Source organism: Chelonia mydas, chromosome 23 (assembly GCF_015237465.2).
Source record: "Chelonia mydas isolate rCheMyd1 chromosome 23, rCheMyd1.pri.v2, whole genome shotgun sequence".
Taxonomy (NCBI): domain Eukaryota; kingdom Metazoa; phylum Chordata; order Testudines; family Cheloniidae; genus Chelonia; species Chelonia mydas.
Genome location: NC_051263.2, coordinates 18,945,918 through 18,959,515, shown reverse-complemented (window position 1 = coordinate 18,959,515; position 13,598 = coordinate 18,945,918). Strand labels below are relative to the sequence as shown.

At 67.0% G+C, this 13,598-nt stretch overlaps 2 protein-coding genes across 6 annotated transcripts; one reads left to right on the top strand and one right to left on the bottom strand.

Moving 5' to 3' along the window:
* The first annotated feature begins 138 nt into the window (after positions 1-138).
* SLC35A2 (solute carrier family 35 member A2) lies at positions 139-10,721 on the top strand. 4 transcript variants are annotated; one of them, XR_005223703.2, is made up of 6 exons: positions 139-235; positions 2,970-3,152; positions 5,387-5,538; positions 5,711-6,405; positions 9,586-9,783; positions 10,589-10,721. XR_005223703.2 is itself a non-coding variant. In XM_043534409.1 (6 exons), the coding sequence occupies exons 1-6, from the start codon at positions 1,191-1,193 to the stop codon at positions 9,611-9,613; spliced, it is 1,215 nt and encodes a 404-aa protein (XP_043390344.1). In that variant the 5' UTR covers positions 1,179-1,190; the 3' UTR covers positions 9,614-10,150. The 4 variants fall into 4 exon arrangements, 3 of the variants coding, with proteins under 3 accessions (XP_037744526.1, XP_043390343.1, XP_043390344.1); XM_043534409.1 differs by lacking the exons at positions 139-235; positions 10,589-10,721 and adding exons at positions 1,179-1,287; positions 1,502-1,561 and having other exon boundaries at positions 9,586-10,150; XM_037888598.2 differs by lacking the exon at positions 10,589-10,721 and having other exon boundaries at positions 9,586-10,150.
* Positions 10,715-13,534, bottom strand: PQBP1 (polyglutamine binding protein 1). 2 transcript variants are annotated; one of them, XM_037888600.2, is made up of 7 exons: positions 13,457-13,534; positions 12,837-12,918; positions 12,077-12,188; positions 11,837-11,946; positions 11,534-11,665; positions 11,201-11,261; positions 10,715-10,920 (listed from the first exon to the last, which is right to left on the bottom strand). In XM_037888600.2, the coding sequence occupies exons 1-7, from the start codon at positions 13,493-13,495 to the stop codon at positions 10,764-10,766; spliced, it is 693 nt and encodes a 230-aa protein (XP_037744528.2). In that variant the 5' UTR covers positions 13,496-13,534; the 3' UTR covers positions 10,715-10,763. The 2 variants fall into 2 exon arrangements, with proteins under 2 accessions (XP_037744528.2, XP_037744529.1); XM_037888601.1 differs by lacking the exon at positions 13,457-13,534 and adding an exon at positions 13,351-13,445.
* Between the last annotated feature and the right edge of the window lie 64 nt (positions 13,535-13,598).

Genomic DNA, 13,598 nt, shown 5'->3' with positions numbered 1-13,598 from the left:
AGCCCGCCCCCCAGTTCTCTATGGTCCGCCCGCTCGCGCTCCGCTCTAGCCCGCCCCTGCTCTCTATGGTCCGCCCGCTCGCGCTCCGCTCTAGCCCGCCTCTCGCGGTGGGGCCGGAAGCGGAAGTGGAGATGCGGAAGTGGCGGCGGGGCGGGGTCCGGGGGTTGCCGGGCAGTTGCCACCATGGCAGCGGCGGGGGGGGCTGGCAGCGGCGGGGACCAGGCGGCAGCGGGGGGTGAGACCCTGGGCCGGGGGGGCTGGTGGGGCAGGCTCCGGGGGGGGGCTCTGGGGGCCGGGGGGGCTGGTGGGGCAGGTTCCGGGGGGGGCTCTTGGGGCTGGTGGGGCAGGCTCCGGGGGGGACTCTGGGGGCCGGGGGGGCTGGTGGGGCAGGCTCTGGGGGCCGGGGGGGGGGCAGGCGCCGGGGGGGGGATGGTGGGGCGGGATCTGGGGGTCGGGGGGGGCAGGCTCCGGAGGGGGGGGCTCTGGGGGCTGGTGGGGCAGGCTCCGGGGGGGGGGGGGCTCTGGGGGCAGGTTCTGGGGGGGGCTCGGTTCCGGGGGGGGCTCTGGGGGCCGGGGGGGCTGGTGCGGGGGACTCCGGGGGGGAAGGGGCTCCAGGGGGGAGCTGATGCCAATGGGGGGCTCAGGACTGGCAGGGAAGTGGACATGGGAAGGCGGGGGGTGCCGGGGGGGGCAGTGGGCAGCGCAGAGGGGATGGGTCACTCCTGGTGATGGGGGGGCAGACACCGGTGTGGGTGGGGGGAAGGGTAGATACCTGGGGGGGTCCCTGGCCTTGCGGGGTGGGGGGGAGTTTGTGGGGAAAGGGCTCATGCTGCCGTGGGGAGATGCCGGGGGCAGGGGGTTGATGGGGGAGCAGATGATGTGGGGAGGGACAGACACTGCCGGGAGGGGGACACACTGAGGAACGGGGCGGGGGAGCAGGGGGAGACGCTGGCAGGGGGAGGGGTGGATGCAGGGGAAGGCGGCGGGGGGGGGGGGAGCCCTGGGAGGGGCAGACACTACAAAGGGGGGTGGTTGAGACACCGGGACAGCATGGGAGTAGTGGGGTCTGGGAGTGGGGCAGGGGGTGGAGTAGGGAAGACCAGGGAATTGCTGCTGCTGAAGGGGGAGCGTGTGGGGTTGGCCATACACATAGGGGGGTGTCTGGTGTACAAGGGGGAGCTCTGGCCCCCATGATGAACGGGGCGGGTTGTACAAAGGGGAGACTCCCTGCAGAGAAAGACGGGGTGGGGAGTGGGATTTCCTGCTCTTCTCCCCACTCGGAGGCGGGATCCAAGGGCCTTGGGAAGGAGCAGCAGAGTCAGAAGGTGTATTTTGGTAGGATAGAAAACTTTTAAGAAGCTGCCGGGGGCGCTGTGCTGCAGGGCGGGGAGCTCGGCAGGGGCCTCTCTCCCCCGGCAGCCAGCGCTGGCCCCAGGGCTGATCTGCGATTCTGTTGGATGACAGATCCCCCTTATGTATCCTTTCCTCAATTGTTGTGCACTGTTATGTGTAGCTGTTCCCCAGCTGCTCCTCCCCAGAGGCAGCTGCGTCTCTGTGCTGTGTGAGCCATTCCCAGCATAGCTGGCCGGATTTCCCTCTTATGGTAGCCCTGGGCCAGCCTGACCATTCCTTGGATTGGAATGCAGTCAAGGGACGGAAATTCCCCACCCTTTTCTCATGTTTCCTGGTTTGACTCCGGACAGGTGTGTGTTTGCTTAGCCGGGTGCAGCAGGAAGCCAGTCGCTTAGCTGCATCTGGTTCCCTTCAGCTGATGCCAAAATACCCCCCGGGCACCTGAAGTGCTGCCAGTCTGGGTGCCGGTCTTTCATCCACGGCTCATGAGTTGAAATTAGCTGCAATCGATCACGCCGGGAGGCAACATTTAGATCGGATTGTGGGCCCACCTACCCGGTGTCCTGCCTCCGACCAGAGAAATCCTTGTTTCCCAGCTCCCAAGAGCTACTTGGTCCTCTCCCCAATGGGCGAAAATCTTTGGTGGTTGTTGACAGTTTCTATTATGGTAGGGTCTACAATCAAACTTCCACTGCGCTAGGCGTTGATTATTTCAATTATGGTTGGGTCGCCATGCAGATTTCCATGGTGTTAGGGGCTGTACAGACACAGGGTAGAAAGCCCCGTCGCAGAGCTGAGGTTTTTCGTTTCATTGTAACGTCTCTGGCGGCTGAGCGGGGAGCTCATTGGCTGTAAACAGGAGGAGAAAGACCTGGGTGCATCGGGTTGCTGGAGCTGGGGAAAAAGGCCCCGGGGTGTCTCCAGCCAAGATCGGGACATATGAACGACGAGGGCCTCCTCCGGACTCCTGTGTTCTATTCTGGGCAGCCCGCGTCCAAGGGAAAAAAGTGGGCAGAGGAAGGCTGATCAGGGGAGAGTGAACCGATCTCGCCATGGGCCTAGTTGGCCTAGCTGAGCCGAAAACGCAGGCTGACGGGGCTGGGGGTTGAAGCACTAGGGGAAGAACTACTGACGCTAAGCGACAACCCTGGCACGAGAAGAAATGGGGACAAACTGGCCAGGCAGTGATTGAGGCTGAAAATAAGTGTTGAACCACCTGGGGGAGAGGGCGAGCCATCCCTGTGCAGCGTTATGTGCGGCTGTTCCCCAGCTTCCCTGTCCCAGAGGTGGCTGCATCTCAGCGCCGCGAGCCATCCCCATGCACGTTGTGTGTGGCTGTTTCCCATCTGTCCCGCCCCAGAGGTGGCTGCATCTCAGGGCCGCGAGCCCCCTGAATGTGTCCCGTGTGTGGTGGAGCCAGGAGGGGGAAGTCTGCCTTCTACATGTGCAGTGGATCAGTGTGCGGGGGGGGGCGGGCGTGGGATTTTGGCATTGGGGGATTGGCTGGGTGCAGCGTTGCAGGGAAGGGGTGTGTGTGAAAGGCCATGGGGGGTCTGATGGGGAGAGGGGGATGCCAGGCTGGCTGCTCTGGGTCTGACCCGTCCCCGTCCCGGCAGGGAACCATCGGTTGAAGTACATCAGCCTGGCGGTGCTGGTGGTCCAGAACGCCTCGCTCATCCTGAGCATCCGCTATGTGCGAACGCTGCCCGGGGAGCGCTTCTTCGCCACCACGGCCGTGGTCATGGCTGAGCTCCTCAAGGGAGCCACCTGCCTGCTGCTCATCTTCCTCCAGAAACGAGGTAGCGGGGAGTGGGCTGTGGGGAGTGGGCAGGGGGCTGGGTCGGGGGCGCTCTCCCCTGGCAGGCCGGGCTGGGCACTGGGGGGTGCTGTAGGGCAGGGGGCTGGGTATGGGGTGCTCTCCCATGGCAGGCCGGGCCGGGCGCTGTAGGACAGAGGCTGGGTAGGGGGCGCTCTCCCCTGGCAGGCCGGGCTGGGCACTGGGGGGTGCTGTAGGGCAGGGGGCTGGGTAGGGGGTGCTCTCCCATGGCAGGCCGGGCCGGGCGCTGTAGGACAGAGGCTGGGTAGGGGGTGCTCTCCCATGGCAGGCCGGGCCGGGCGCTGTAGGACAGAGGCTGGGTAAGGGGTGCTCTCCCCTGGCAGGCCGGGCCGGGCGCTGTAGGACAGAGGCTGGGTATGGGGTGCTCTCCCATGGCAGGCCGGGCCGGGCGCTGTAGGACAGAGGCTGGGTATGGGGTGCTCTCCCCTGGCAGGCCGGGCCGGGCGCTGTAGGACAGAGGCTGGGTATGGGGTGCTCTCCCATGGCAGGCCGGGCCGGGCGCTGTAGGACAGAGGCTGGGTATGGGGTACTCTCCCATGGCAGGCCGGGCTGGGCGCTGTAGGACAGAGGCTGGGTAGGGGGTGCTCTCCCATGGCAGGCCGGGCCGGGCCGGGCGCTGTAGGACAGAGGCTGGGTATGGGGTGCTCTCCCATGGCAGGCCGGGCCGGGCGCTGTAGGACAGAGGCTGGGTATGGGGTGCTCTCCCATGGCAGGCCGGGCCGGGCGCTGTAGGACAGAGGCTGGGTATGGGGTGCTCTCCCATGGCAGGCCGGGCCGGGCGCTGTAGGACAGAGGCTGGGTAGGGGGTGCTCTCCCATGGCAGGCCGGGCCGGGCGCTGTAGGACAGAGGCTGGGTAAGGGGTGCTCTCCCATGGCAGGCCGGGCCGGGCGCTGTAGGACAGAGGCTGGGTATGGGGTGCTCTCCCCTGGCAGGCCGGGCCGGGCGCTGTAGGACAGAGGCTGGGTATGGGGTGCTCTCCCATGGCAGGCCGGGCCGGGCGCTGTAGGACAGAGGCTGGGTAAGGGGTGCTCTCCCCTGGCAGGCCGGGCCGGGCGCTGTAGGACAGAGGCTGGGTATGGGGTGCTCTCCCATGGCAGGCCGGGCCGGGCCGGGCGCTGTAGGACAGAGGCTGGGTATGGGGTGCTCTCCCCTGGCAGGCCGGGCCGGGCGCTGTAGGACAGAGGCTGGGTATGGGGTGCTCTCCCATGGCAGGCCGGGCCGGGCGCTGTAGGACAGAGGCTGGGTAGGGGGTGCTCTCCCCTGGCAGGCCGGGCCGGGCGCTGTAGGACAGAGGCTGGGTATGGGGTGCTCTCCCCTGGCAGGCCGGGCCGGGCGCTGTAGGACAGAGGCTGGGTAGGGGGTGCTCTCCCATGGCAGGCCGGGCCGGGCGCTGTAGGACAGAGGCTGGGTAGGGGGTGCTCTCCCCTGGCAGGCCGGGCCGGGCGCTGTAGGACAGAGGCTGGGTATGGGGTGCTCTCCCCTGGCAGGCCGGGCCGGGCGCTGTAGGACAGAGGCTGGGGAGGGGGTGCTCTCCCATGGCAGGCCGGGCCGGGCGCTGTAGGGCAGGGGGCTGGGTATGGGGTGCTCTCCCATGGCAGGCCGGGCCGGGCCGGGCGCTGTAGGACAGAGGCTGGGTATGGGGTGCTCTCCCCTGGCAGGCCGGGCCGGGCGCTGTAGGACAGAGGCTGGGTATGGGGTGCTCTCCCCTGGCAGGCCGGGCCGGGCGCTGTAGGACAGAGGCTGGGTAAGGGGTGCTCTCCCCTGGCTGGCCGGGCCGGGCTGTGCGGAGTGGGCAGGAGGCTGGGGAGGGGGCGCTCTCCCCTGGCAGGCTGGGCCGGGCTGTGGGGAGTGGGCGGAGGGCTGGGTAGGGGGTACTCTCCCATGGCAGTCCGGGCCGGGCACTGTAGGACAGAGGCTGGGTAGGGGGCGCTCTCCCCTGGCAGGCCGGGCCGGGCTGTGCGGAATGGGCAGGAGGCTGGGTAGGGGGCGCTCTCCCCTGGCAGGCTGGGCCGGGCTGTGGGGAGTGGGCAGGAGGCTGGGGAGGGGGTGCTCTCCCCTGGCAGGCCGGGCCGGGCTGTGGGGAGTGGGCAGGAGGCTGGGGAGGGGGCGCTCTCCCCGGCAGTCTGGGCTGGCGGGGGCGCCGTGCTGCGCCAGGCAGACTGGTGAGCCGTCCCCGGCGCGCGCTCTGCCCGCAGGCAACATGAAGCAGTTCGCCCTGTTCCTGTATGACGCCGTGGTGCTGCAGTACGTGGATACGCTGAAGCTGGCGGTGCCCTCGCTGATCTACACGCTGCAGAACAACCTCCAGTACGTTGCCATCTCCAACCTGCCGGCAGCCACCTTCCAGGTGGGACCCCAGCCCTGACGCCGGGCTTGATGGGTCCGTCGGTGTGACCGGGGGATACCGGGTGGTGGGTCCTATGTGGGACTGGGGGAGGATCTGTGGGTTGGCAGGCAGTCAGGAGGGGATGCCAGCCTGGCCCCCCGCCGTTCTGACCTGCCTGCCCGCCATCCTGCAGGTCACCTACCAGCTGAAGATCCTGACCACGGCCATCTTCTCGGTCCTGATGCTCCGCAAGAGCCTGTCACGCCTGCAGTGGCTGTCGCTGCTCCTGCTCTTCTCCGGCGTGGCCATCGTCCAGGTGGAGCAGGGCCAGGCGGGCGGGCAGAGCTCCCCGGGCACAGCCCGCCAGAGCTACGTGGTTGGGCTGGTCGCCGTGGTGGTCTCCTGCCTCTCCTCGGGCTTCGCCGGCGTCTACTTCGAGAAGATCTTGAAGGGCAGCTCAGCCTCCGTCTGGCTGCGCAATGTGCAGCTGGGCATCTTCGGGACCCTGCTGGGGCTGCTGGGCATGTGGTGGGCCGAGGGGGCAGCCGTGGCCGCCCAAGGCTTCTTCCATGGCTACAGCCCAGTGGTGTGGGGCGTGATCCTCAACCAGGCCTTCGGCGGCCTCCTGGTGGCCGTGGTGGTGAAGTATGCGGACAACATCCTCAAGGGCTTCGCCACCTCGCTCTCCATTGTGGCCTCCACCGTGGCCTCCATGCACCTCTTCGGCTTCCGCCTGCACACGCCCTTCGTCCTGGGGGCGGGGCTGGTCATCGGGGCCGTCTACATGTACAGTCTGCCCAAGGCCGGGCCGCCCCTGGGCCCCCGCAAGGAGCCCACCACCCCGCTGCCCCTTGGCAAGGAGCACAGCGAGCCGGGCTACCCGCCCAAGTCAGTGCTGGTCGAGTGAGGTCTGCAAGGGGGCGGGTTGGGGGGGGTCTCTCCTGCACCCCTTCTCTGGGCTGTGAGCCCCTCCATCTCCCTGAGCCCCCTCCATAGCCTCTCCCTGCCCCGCACCTGCCCTTAATCCCCCACATCTCTCTGCCCCTCCTTCTACCTTGGCTTCCCCCCCAAGTCTCTCTCACTTGATAGGTCTTTGGGGAGAAGCATGTCCCCCTTTTCCACCCCCGTCCAATCATTCCACTGCTGCTCCCCCATATAACCTTGTCTCCCCCCAAGCCAGTCACTTTCCTAGCCCCGCCCCATGTCTGTCCTCCACCCTGCTCCAGCTCAGACCCTGTTCCCCTCTCCTGGGTCAGGATGACTGACACCCCCCCTTCGGCCCAGGAGAGGCATTTAGGTGCACACTACAGGGGGGAGAGACCCTGATTCTCGTCCCCCCCCAAGCCGCGGAGGGTCGGCAAATGGATTGAGCCAGAGAATTATTTTTGTACGATCCTGAAGCAGCCCCGATGGACGGAGCATCAAGACGGGGGGCGGGAGGGAACCCCCAGGAATGGCTCGGCCGTACCAAGCTGACACGTGGAGGAAGGACTCGCCACCATTCCAAAGGGTGATGGTTCACCCGGGCAGCGTGGGAGTGCTGCCCCCTGGATTCCCCACAGCACCCCCTTTTGCTGAGTACTCTCAAGCCCAGCCCCCCAACATGTTAAATCATGGGGGAGGGAATGGGAGCCAGGACTCCTGGGTTCTATTCCTGGCTTTAGGAGTGGAGTGGGGTCTAGTGGTTAGAGCCGGGAGGCTGGGAGTCAGGACTCGCTGTCTGTAAATTTCAGCTGAGTCCCTCCTCCAGCTCTGTACCTCAGTTTCCCCTGGGTGTTCCAGGACGCTGACCTGCCCTGGCTCCATGTTTCTGTAGCTCTTTGGGGCTCGGCTGGGTGGGAGCAAACGGCTGCGACCTGCCATTAATTACTAATCAATATTTCCCTGTCGGGAGGCGGCGTCCCTGGGCAGGCACATCCCGCTGGCAGTGGGAACAGAGGCCGCTGTTGGTACCACACAGCGGGGAGCAGCCGGTGTGAATGTGCATCATCCGCGGGACTCCACTGCAAACCCCTTCCCACCAGCTGGGGGGCTGGCCCCAGTGACTCTATGGAGCAATGGCGATGGACACGTTGGGGGCTGGCCCATACCTGAGACGATGAGATACACTTTAAGTGTCACTCTAACCTATGCTGCTGTTGAGGGGTGGGGCTGGGAGCCAGGACTCCTGGGTTCTATCCCCTGCTCTGGGATGGGAGTGGGGTCTAGTGGGTTAGAGCAGGGGGGAGCTGGGAGCCAGGACTCCTGGGTTCAATTCTCAGCTCCATCCCTCTGTCTGCCTCAGTTTCCCTCCCTCCCCCAAAGCCAGGGGGAGTGCTGCTTTGCCAAGGGGCCAGCTGGCTGCATTTTTCTGGGGGGGGCACTCCTGCTGGGGCACTAACACTGAACATAGATTCCGGGTGACACGTTTTGTACGGGTGGGTGGGTGGGTGGTTTTTTTAAACGCCTGTAACCCTGCCGGCCGCTGTCCTGTCTGTGCAGAGCTGCCGCGCGGAATAAAGAGACTGTATTTATTTAGCTGCCGTGCTCGGTGATTGACATGGGGGGGGATGTGTATGTGTGTTGGGGGGGAGTCCTAGGATTCGTGTTAGTGCAGACCTCTAACCCTACTAACAGCTGGAGAATGGCGCATGTCCCCTCTAGGGGGTGCCGGATCCCACCTAGCTGCAGGGGCAGTTCAGGGGGGCAGGGAATGGGGCATGGGCACCTCCAGGGGGCGCCAGCCAGGTGAGGGGGTCAGGGAATGGAGCACGGGGCCTGTCCCCTCTAGGGGGTGCCGGCTCCCGTCTGCCCCAGGGCAGGGACTGGCTGAGTCAGGGAATGGAGCACGGGGCCTGTCCCCTCTAGGGGGTGCCGGCTCCCATCTGCCCCAGGGCAGGGACTGGCTGAGTCAGGGAATGGAGCACAGGGCCTGTCCCCTCTAGGGGGTGCCGGCTCCCATCTGCCCCAGGGCAGGGACTGGCTGAGTCAGGGAATGGAGCACGGGGCCTGTCCCCTCTAGGGGGTGCCGGCTCCCATCTGCCCCAGGGCAGGGACTGGCTGAGTCAGGGAATGGGGTCCGGGGCCTGTCCCCTCTGGGGGACGCTGGCTCTGCTCCTGCGGGAAGTTTGCCAGGTCTCAGCCCAGTCCTGCTACAGCAGCTTCCCCCAGGCAGGGAAATACCCGGCCCCCACAGCTGAGATCCCCCCCACTTCTCCTCCCAGGGCTGGGTGCCAAGTGTGGGGCGGGGGTGACCACAACACTGCCCCCCAGCCAGTCAACCCCCCCACCCCAGCACAGAGCCATGTTCAGTAGTGGTATTATCTCCCGCCGGGGCCTCCCCGGAGATTGGGAAGTCTCCATGGGAAGGGCCCTGCCTAGACCTCCACAGACAGTGATCAGAGCTGCCCCCCTCACCATTGGGGCAGGGGCTGCACTGATGCCGCCCCCTCCCCCAGCTGAGATCTCAGCCCCTCATTGGGCCAGGCGCTGCCCAGACCCAGAGGGAGAGACATTCCCTACCGCCAACAGCTTCCAGTTGAAACAAAGGTCACGTTGGCAGCAGTGGGGAAACTGAGGCACAGAACGGCCTTTCCCAGCAGCTCCCAGAGATGGGCCAGGAGGCCAGAGCCCCAGGGAGGGACTGGCTGGCTGGCTGGCTGGCTATGTGGGGGGGATGGGAAATGGACATGGGGGCCTGCCCCTCTAGGGAGGGCCACCTTCCATCTGGCCCCAGGGGGAGGGGGGGAATGGGGCACAGAGCCCCACTGTCTCTCTTGTACTCTTCGCTACTAGCTATGAAAGTGGGGTGCTGGGGGGTAGTTTCTTAATAGCCCTGAGTCCCTACTGCTGGGGGAGGGGGCAGTCATAGGGTGTGGGGGGAGCTGGGGCACTCCAGGGCGCCGCATCAACTACTGGGGTGGGGGAGGCTGGGAGCCAGGACTCCTGGGTTCTCTCCCCAGCTCTGGGAGGGCAATGGGGTCTAGTGGTTAGAGTGGTGGGGGAGGGCTGGGAGCCAGGCGCAGGGCGTCTACCCTCTCTCTGGGCTCCAGCTCCCCGAGTCCAACCATCCCTTTTTCTCTCTTGCAGGCTGGCGTGTAAGGAGAAGGGATCCTGAGTGAGGCAGTGACTGCGGGGCGTGATGGTCACCTCGTCTCCGAACATCCAGCCCCGTCTTCGGCGAGGGGGCTCCTCTGCCCTGCCCCAGAGGTGGCTGCATCTCGGTGCCGGGTGAGGCAGCCTGGGATCGCGCCAGCATCTTTCAGAAAGAAGAGATGCAGTGGAAGGGTAGGGCTGGGCGCCAGGACTCCTGGGTTCTCTCCCCGGCTCTGGGAGGGGAGTGGGGTCTGATGGGTTAGAGCTGGGGGGGCTGGGAGTTCCACCTCACTGCCACTTCCTGCTTCACCCTGCCTCAGTTTACCCTTGCATAAAAGGCAGACAGCCATTCCTAGGTCCCAGAAGGGGATGCGCCCCCTCACAGCGTGGCCAGTCCCCCTCGCTCAAGTCCCCCAGTGCTTGGGGGGGGGGGGGGGAACGCCCCGGCATGAGTCGCTCAGTATTAATGTCCCCTGGGGCAGCCGTGTGGAACCCCCAGTTTTTATCACTCCCCTTGTGGCCTTTTCTATTTATTATCCATCATGGATTTTGACACTAAGTCACGTGTGTCCTGTCATCTGTGGGGCTGCAGGACTCCTGGGTTCTCTCCCCAGCTGTGGGAGGAGAATGGGGATCTGGTGGTTAGAGCAGCGGGGGCTGGGAGCCAGGACTCCTGGGTTCTCTCCCAGCTCTGGCTCGAGGACCCAGGGAAATACATTTTGTGTGACCCTCACTAGAAATTCAGGGGGTGGGAGAGTTTCAGGTTGCGGAGCGGGAAATCGAGGCAGGGGAAAGGGGGGGTTCCAGTTCTGTTTGGGGGGGCTACCAGCCCTCAACCATGCTTCCCCCCCAATGCAGAGCAGAAGGCACATCACCGGGAGGTCCCCAACCCCCCCATGGCTTTGCCAATCTTTCCCTCCCGCTCCACACACCACCCCATGCAGCAGGCTTGGAAAAACCCTCTCTCTGCCCCCCGGACACCTGGTTTCTCTGGCAGGGGCCACCCATCGCCCCTGCTGGGGGGCGGAAGTACGGCAGCTCGCCGGGGAGAGGAGAGCAGAAGTGGCAGGGAACGGAGAACCAGCCGGGGAGAGCACCCCCTGCAGGCCGGGCACACACTGCGGTCGGTCCAGCTGCATCTCTGCAGGTTTATTACAAAGGGGGCGGGGGGGTCAGTCCTGTTGCTTGGCGCGGGAGGCCTCGGCATTGGCCCGCAGCACGGCGCCCGGGCTGGGGTACGGGCGCTGCTGGAACAGGGGCCCGGCCGCGGTCGTGTCGGCCCCCGTCTTCGCCTCATTGCGCTTCGGCAGCCCCGTCGACCACGTGCCCCTGCGGGGGGGGGTGTGCGCAGGTCAGTAAAACAGCCTCCAGGTAGGCCCCGCCCACTGCAATAGACTCCTCCCCTTAGTCAGTCCCCCTCTCAGCTCCTCCCCCACAGCCCACCCCACCATAATAGGCCCCTCCCCCAAACTCCTTCCCCTCTGTAACCCCCTCCCTTGGCCCCTCCCCCACCTGCTACTCCCTCTCCAACACCCCCCCAAGCCACACTGTGGGACTACAGCCCCCCTCCCACCATACCCCCCGGGGGGAAGGGGCAGCAAGATCTCACCGTGGGGCGTCCGAGTAGGCGCTGGGGTCCATGGGGTCTAGCTCCTCGTCCTTGCGGCTGCCTGGGGAGGGAGAGATCCTGCTAAGTTGAGTGCTCCCCCAAAGCCCCGCCCCCCAAGTCCAGATACAACCCCATCCCCCCAGGAACTAATTCACCCCCTTCCCCTCCTCACTCATCCCTCTTTGCCCCCCATGTCTCTGCTCCCCACCCCGGGCTCAGCCCCACCGTCTCCAGGATGTTGTGGCACCCCCATCCTTCATCCTCCTTTCCCCCTGTCCCCCCACGCTGGCAGGGATCCAGCTGCATCCCTCGCCCCCCCCCCCACGCACGCACTTTTCTTGGTTTTGGGATATGGCGCCAGCTCCTCCCGGCGATGGTAACGCCGCTCCTTCACCTCCTCGCGCTCGGGCTTCTCGTAGGGGCGCTCGGGCTTCTCGTAGGGGCGCTCGGGCTTCTCGTCAGCCTCTGGGGGAGACACACACACAGCTCCTGACGGAACCCCAGCGTCCGGGCCCCTCCGCCCTGCCCCAGTCTAAGCCCCTGGACCCCATGCCCTGCCCAGAGCTGGGGACAGAAGCCCAGGAGTTCTGAATCCCAGCCCCCTCCCCCCCACTAACCCCACTCCCCTCCCATTACCTAGGCTGTTTTTCAACTTCTTAGCTGCTTTGGTGATGATGGAGCTGGGGTCGTTGGGAGAGAGCCAGGAGACCAGGTCGTTCTCCATGTTCCAGTAATAGGGAAGACCGCTGGAGGGCAGGGGGAGACAGAGTAGATTCACCTGCTGTTATAGCATGCACGCTGAGATGCAGCCACCTCTGGGGCAGGACAGCTGGGGAACAGCCGCACATAACGCCGCCCAGGGATGATCAACCTTACCAGATGGGGTCGAACACTTTATACCAGTTGGGTGGCAAGTTCTCGATTCTGGTGGCTTCGTAATCCACGTGGTCGTCATCGTAATCCTCCGCGATGACCTCCTCCTCGGGCTCTAAGGACAGTGTGGGTCAGAGAACCCCCTCCGCGGAACCCTACCCCATGGCGCCCCTTAGCGCCGGGCCCTGCCTGCCAGGGAGAGCTGCCCCAGCGCCTGGCCCCATGGCACCCCCCCCAGCCCCACTCCCTGCCCCACGGAGCCCCTTAGCGCCGGGCCCTGCCTGCCAGGGAGAGCTCCCCCAGCCCCAGGCCCCACGGCACCCCCCCCGCCCCGCTCCCGGCCCCACGGAGCCCCTTAGCGCCGGGCCCTGCCTGCCAGGGAGAGCTCCCCCAGCCCCAGCGCCCGGCCCCACGGCCCCCCCCACCCCCCCACCCCACGGAGCCCCTTAGCGCTGGGCCCTGCCTGCCAGGGAGAGCTCCCCCAGCCGCAGGCCCCACGGCACCCCCCCCCCCACCCCGCTCCCTGCCCCACGGAGCCCCTTAGCGGCGGGCCCTGCCTGCCAGGGAGAGCCCCCCCTGGCCCCGCTCCCGGCCCCACGGAGCCCCTTAGCGCCGGGCCCTGCCTGCCAGGGAGAGCCCCCCCGGCCCCGCTCCCGGCCCCACGGAGCCCCTTAGCGCCGGGCCCTGCCTGCCAGGGAGAGCCCCCCCGGCCCCAGCTCCCGGCCCCACGGCGCCCCCCAGCGCGCGGGTGTCTCGCACGCACCGGGCTCCACGTGCTTGAGGAGGCCTCTCTTGGCCAGGCGGGACTGGAGCGCCACCGGCAGCGGCATCTGGAGCGGCCCAACCTGGGGGGAGGGGAAGCGTCAGTGGGGGGGATCCGGGGCTGGCCCCCCCCCGGCCTCCCGGAGAGACCTGCCCCCCCTCCCCCGGGGATACCTGCCCCTCCCCTCCCGGGTTCCCCCCCGCCCCCCCCCGGAGAGACCTGCCCCTCCCCCCCGGGCTCCCCCCCGCCCCCCCGGGAAGGCCTGCCCCTCCCCCGGCCTGTCCCCGCGTCCCACCCTCCCCCGGGGAGACCTGCCCCTCCCCCCCAGGTTCCCCCCGGGGAGACCTGCCCCTCCCCCCCGGGCTACCCCCCCCCCCTGCGTCCCACCCTCCCCCGGGGAGACCTCCCCCTCCCCCTCCCGGGCTCCCGCCACAGCCCCTCCCCCACCCGCCTTCTCACAGCCCGGGGGGGGGCCCGGGGGGGACCCCCCGCGGCTCCCCGGCCCCTCCCCCACCAGTCTCCGTCCGGTCCCTCCGCTCCCTAGGCTGCCCCTAGACCCTCCAGCCACACACGTGACACACTCGGGCCAATCAGCGGCCTCCCCTTCCCCTCTCGCTCACCTGAGCCCGCAGCCAACTTGCTCCCACCGCCCCGCCCATGTGACAGGCTCCGGCCAATGGGAGGGAGAGAGGCCGTGTCGTCATGCTTCTCCTTTTCCGGTTGGCCAATCGGAGGGATAGAGCAGAGGGGCCAGCCTCCGAA

What these genes read in the sequence shown, in the direction of transcription:
- PQBP1 (XM_037888600.2), bottom strand. Translation starts at nt 13,495, where the DNA reads ATGGGCGGGGCGGTGGGAGCAAGTTGGCTGCGGGCTCAG. An exon ending in GAAGTTGAAAAACAGCCTAG is followed by an intron (nt 11,666 to 11,836) that starts GTAATGGGAGGG and finishes TGTCTCCCCCAG; the next exon opens with AGGCTGACGAGAAGCCCGAG. An exon ending in GCCTACTCGGACGCCCCACG is followed by an intron (nt 10,921 to 11,200) that starts GTGAGATCTTGC and finishes CCCCCCCCGCAG; the next exon opens with GGGCACGTGGTCGACGGGGC.
- SLC35A2 (XM_043534409.1), top strand. Translation starts at nt 1,191, where the DNA reads ATGATGAACGGGGCGGGTTGTACAAAGGGGAGACTCCCTGCAGAGAAA. An exon ending in TGCCGGCAGCCACCTTCCAG is followed by an intron (nt 5,539 to 5,710) that starts GTGGGACCCCAG and finishes GCCATCCTGCAG; the next exon opens with GTCACCTACCAGCTGAAGAT. An exon ending in GAGCCGGGCTACCCGCCCAA is followed by an intron (nt 6,406 to 9,585) that starts GTCAGTGCTGGT and finishes TCTCTCTTGCAG; the next exon opens with GCTGGCGTGTAAGGAGAAGG.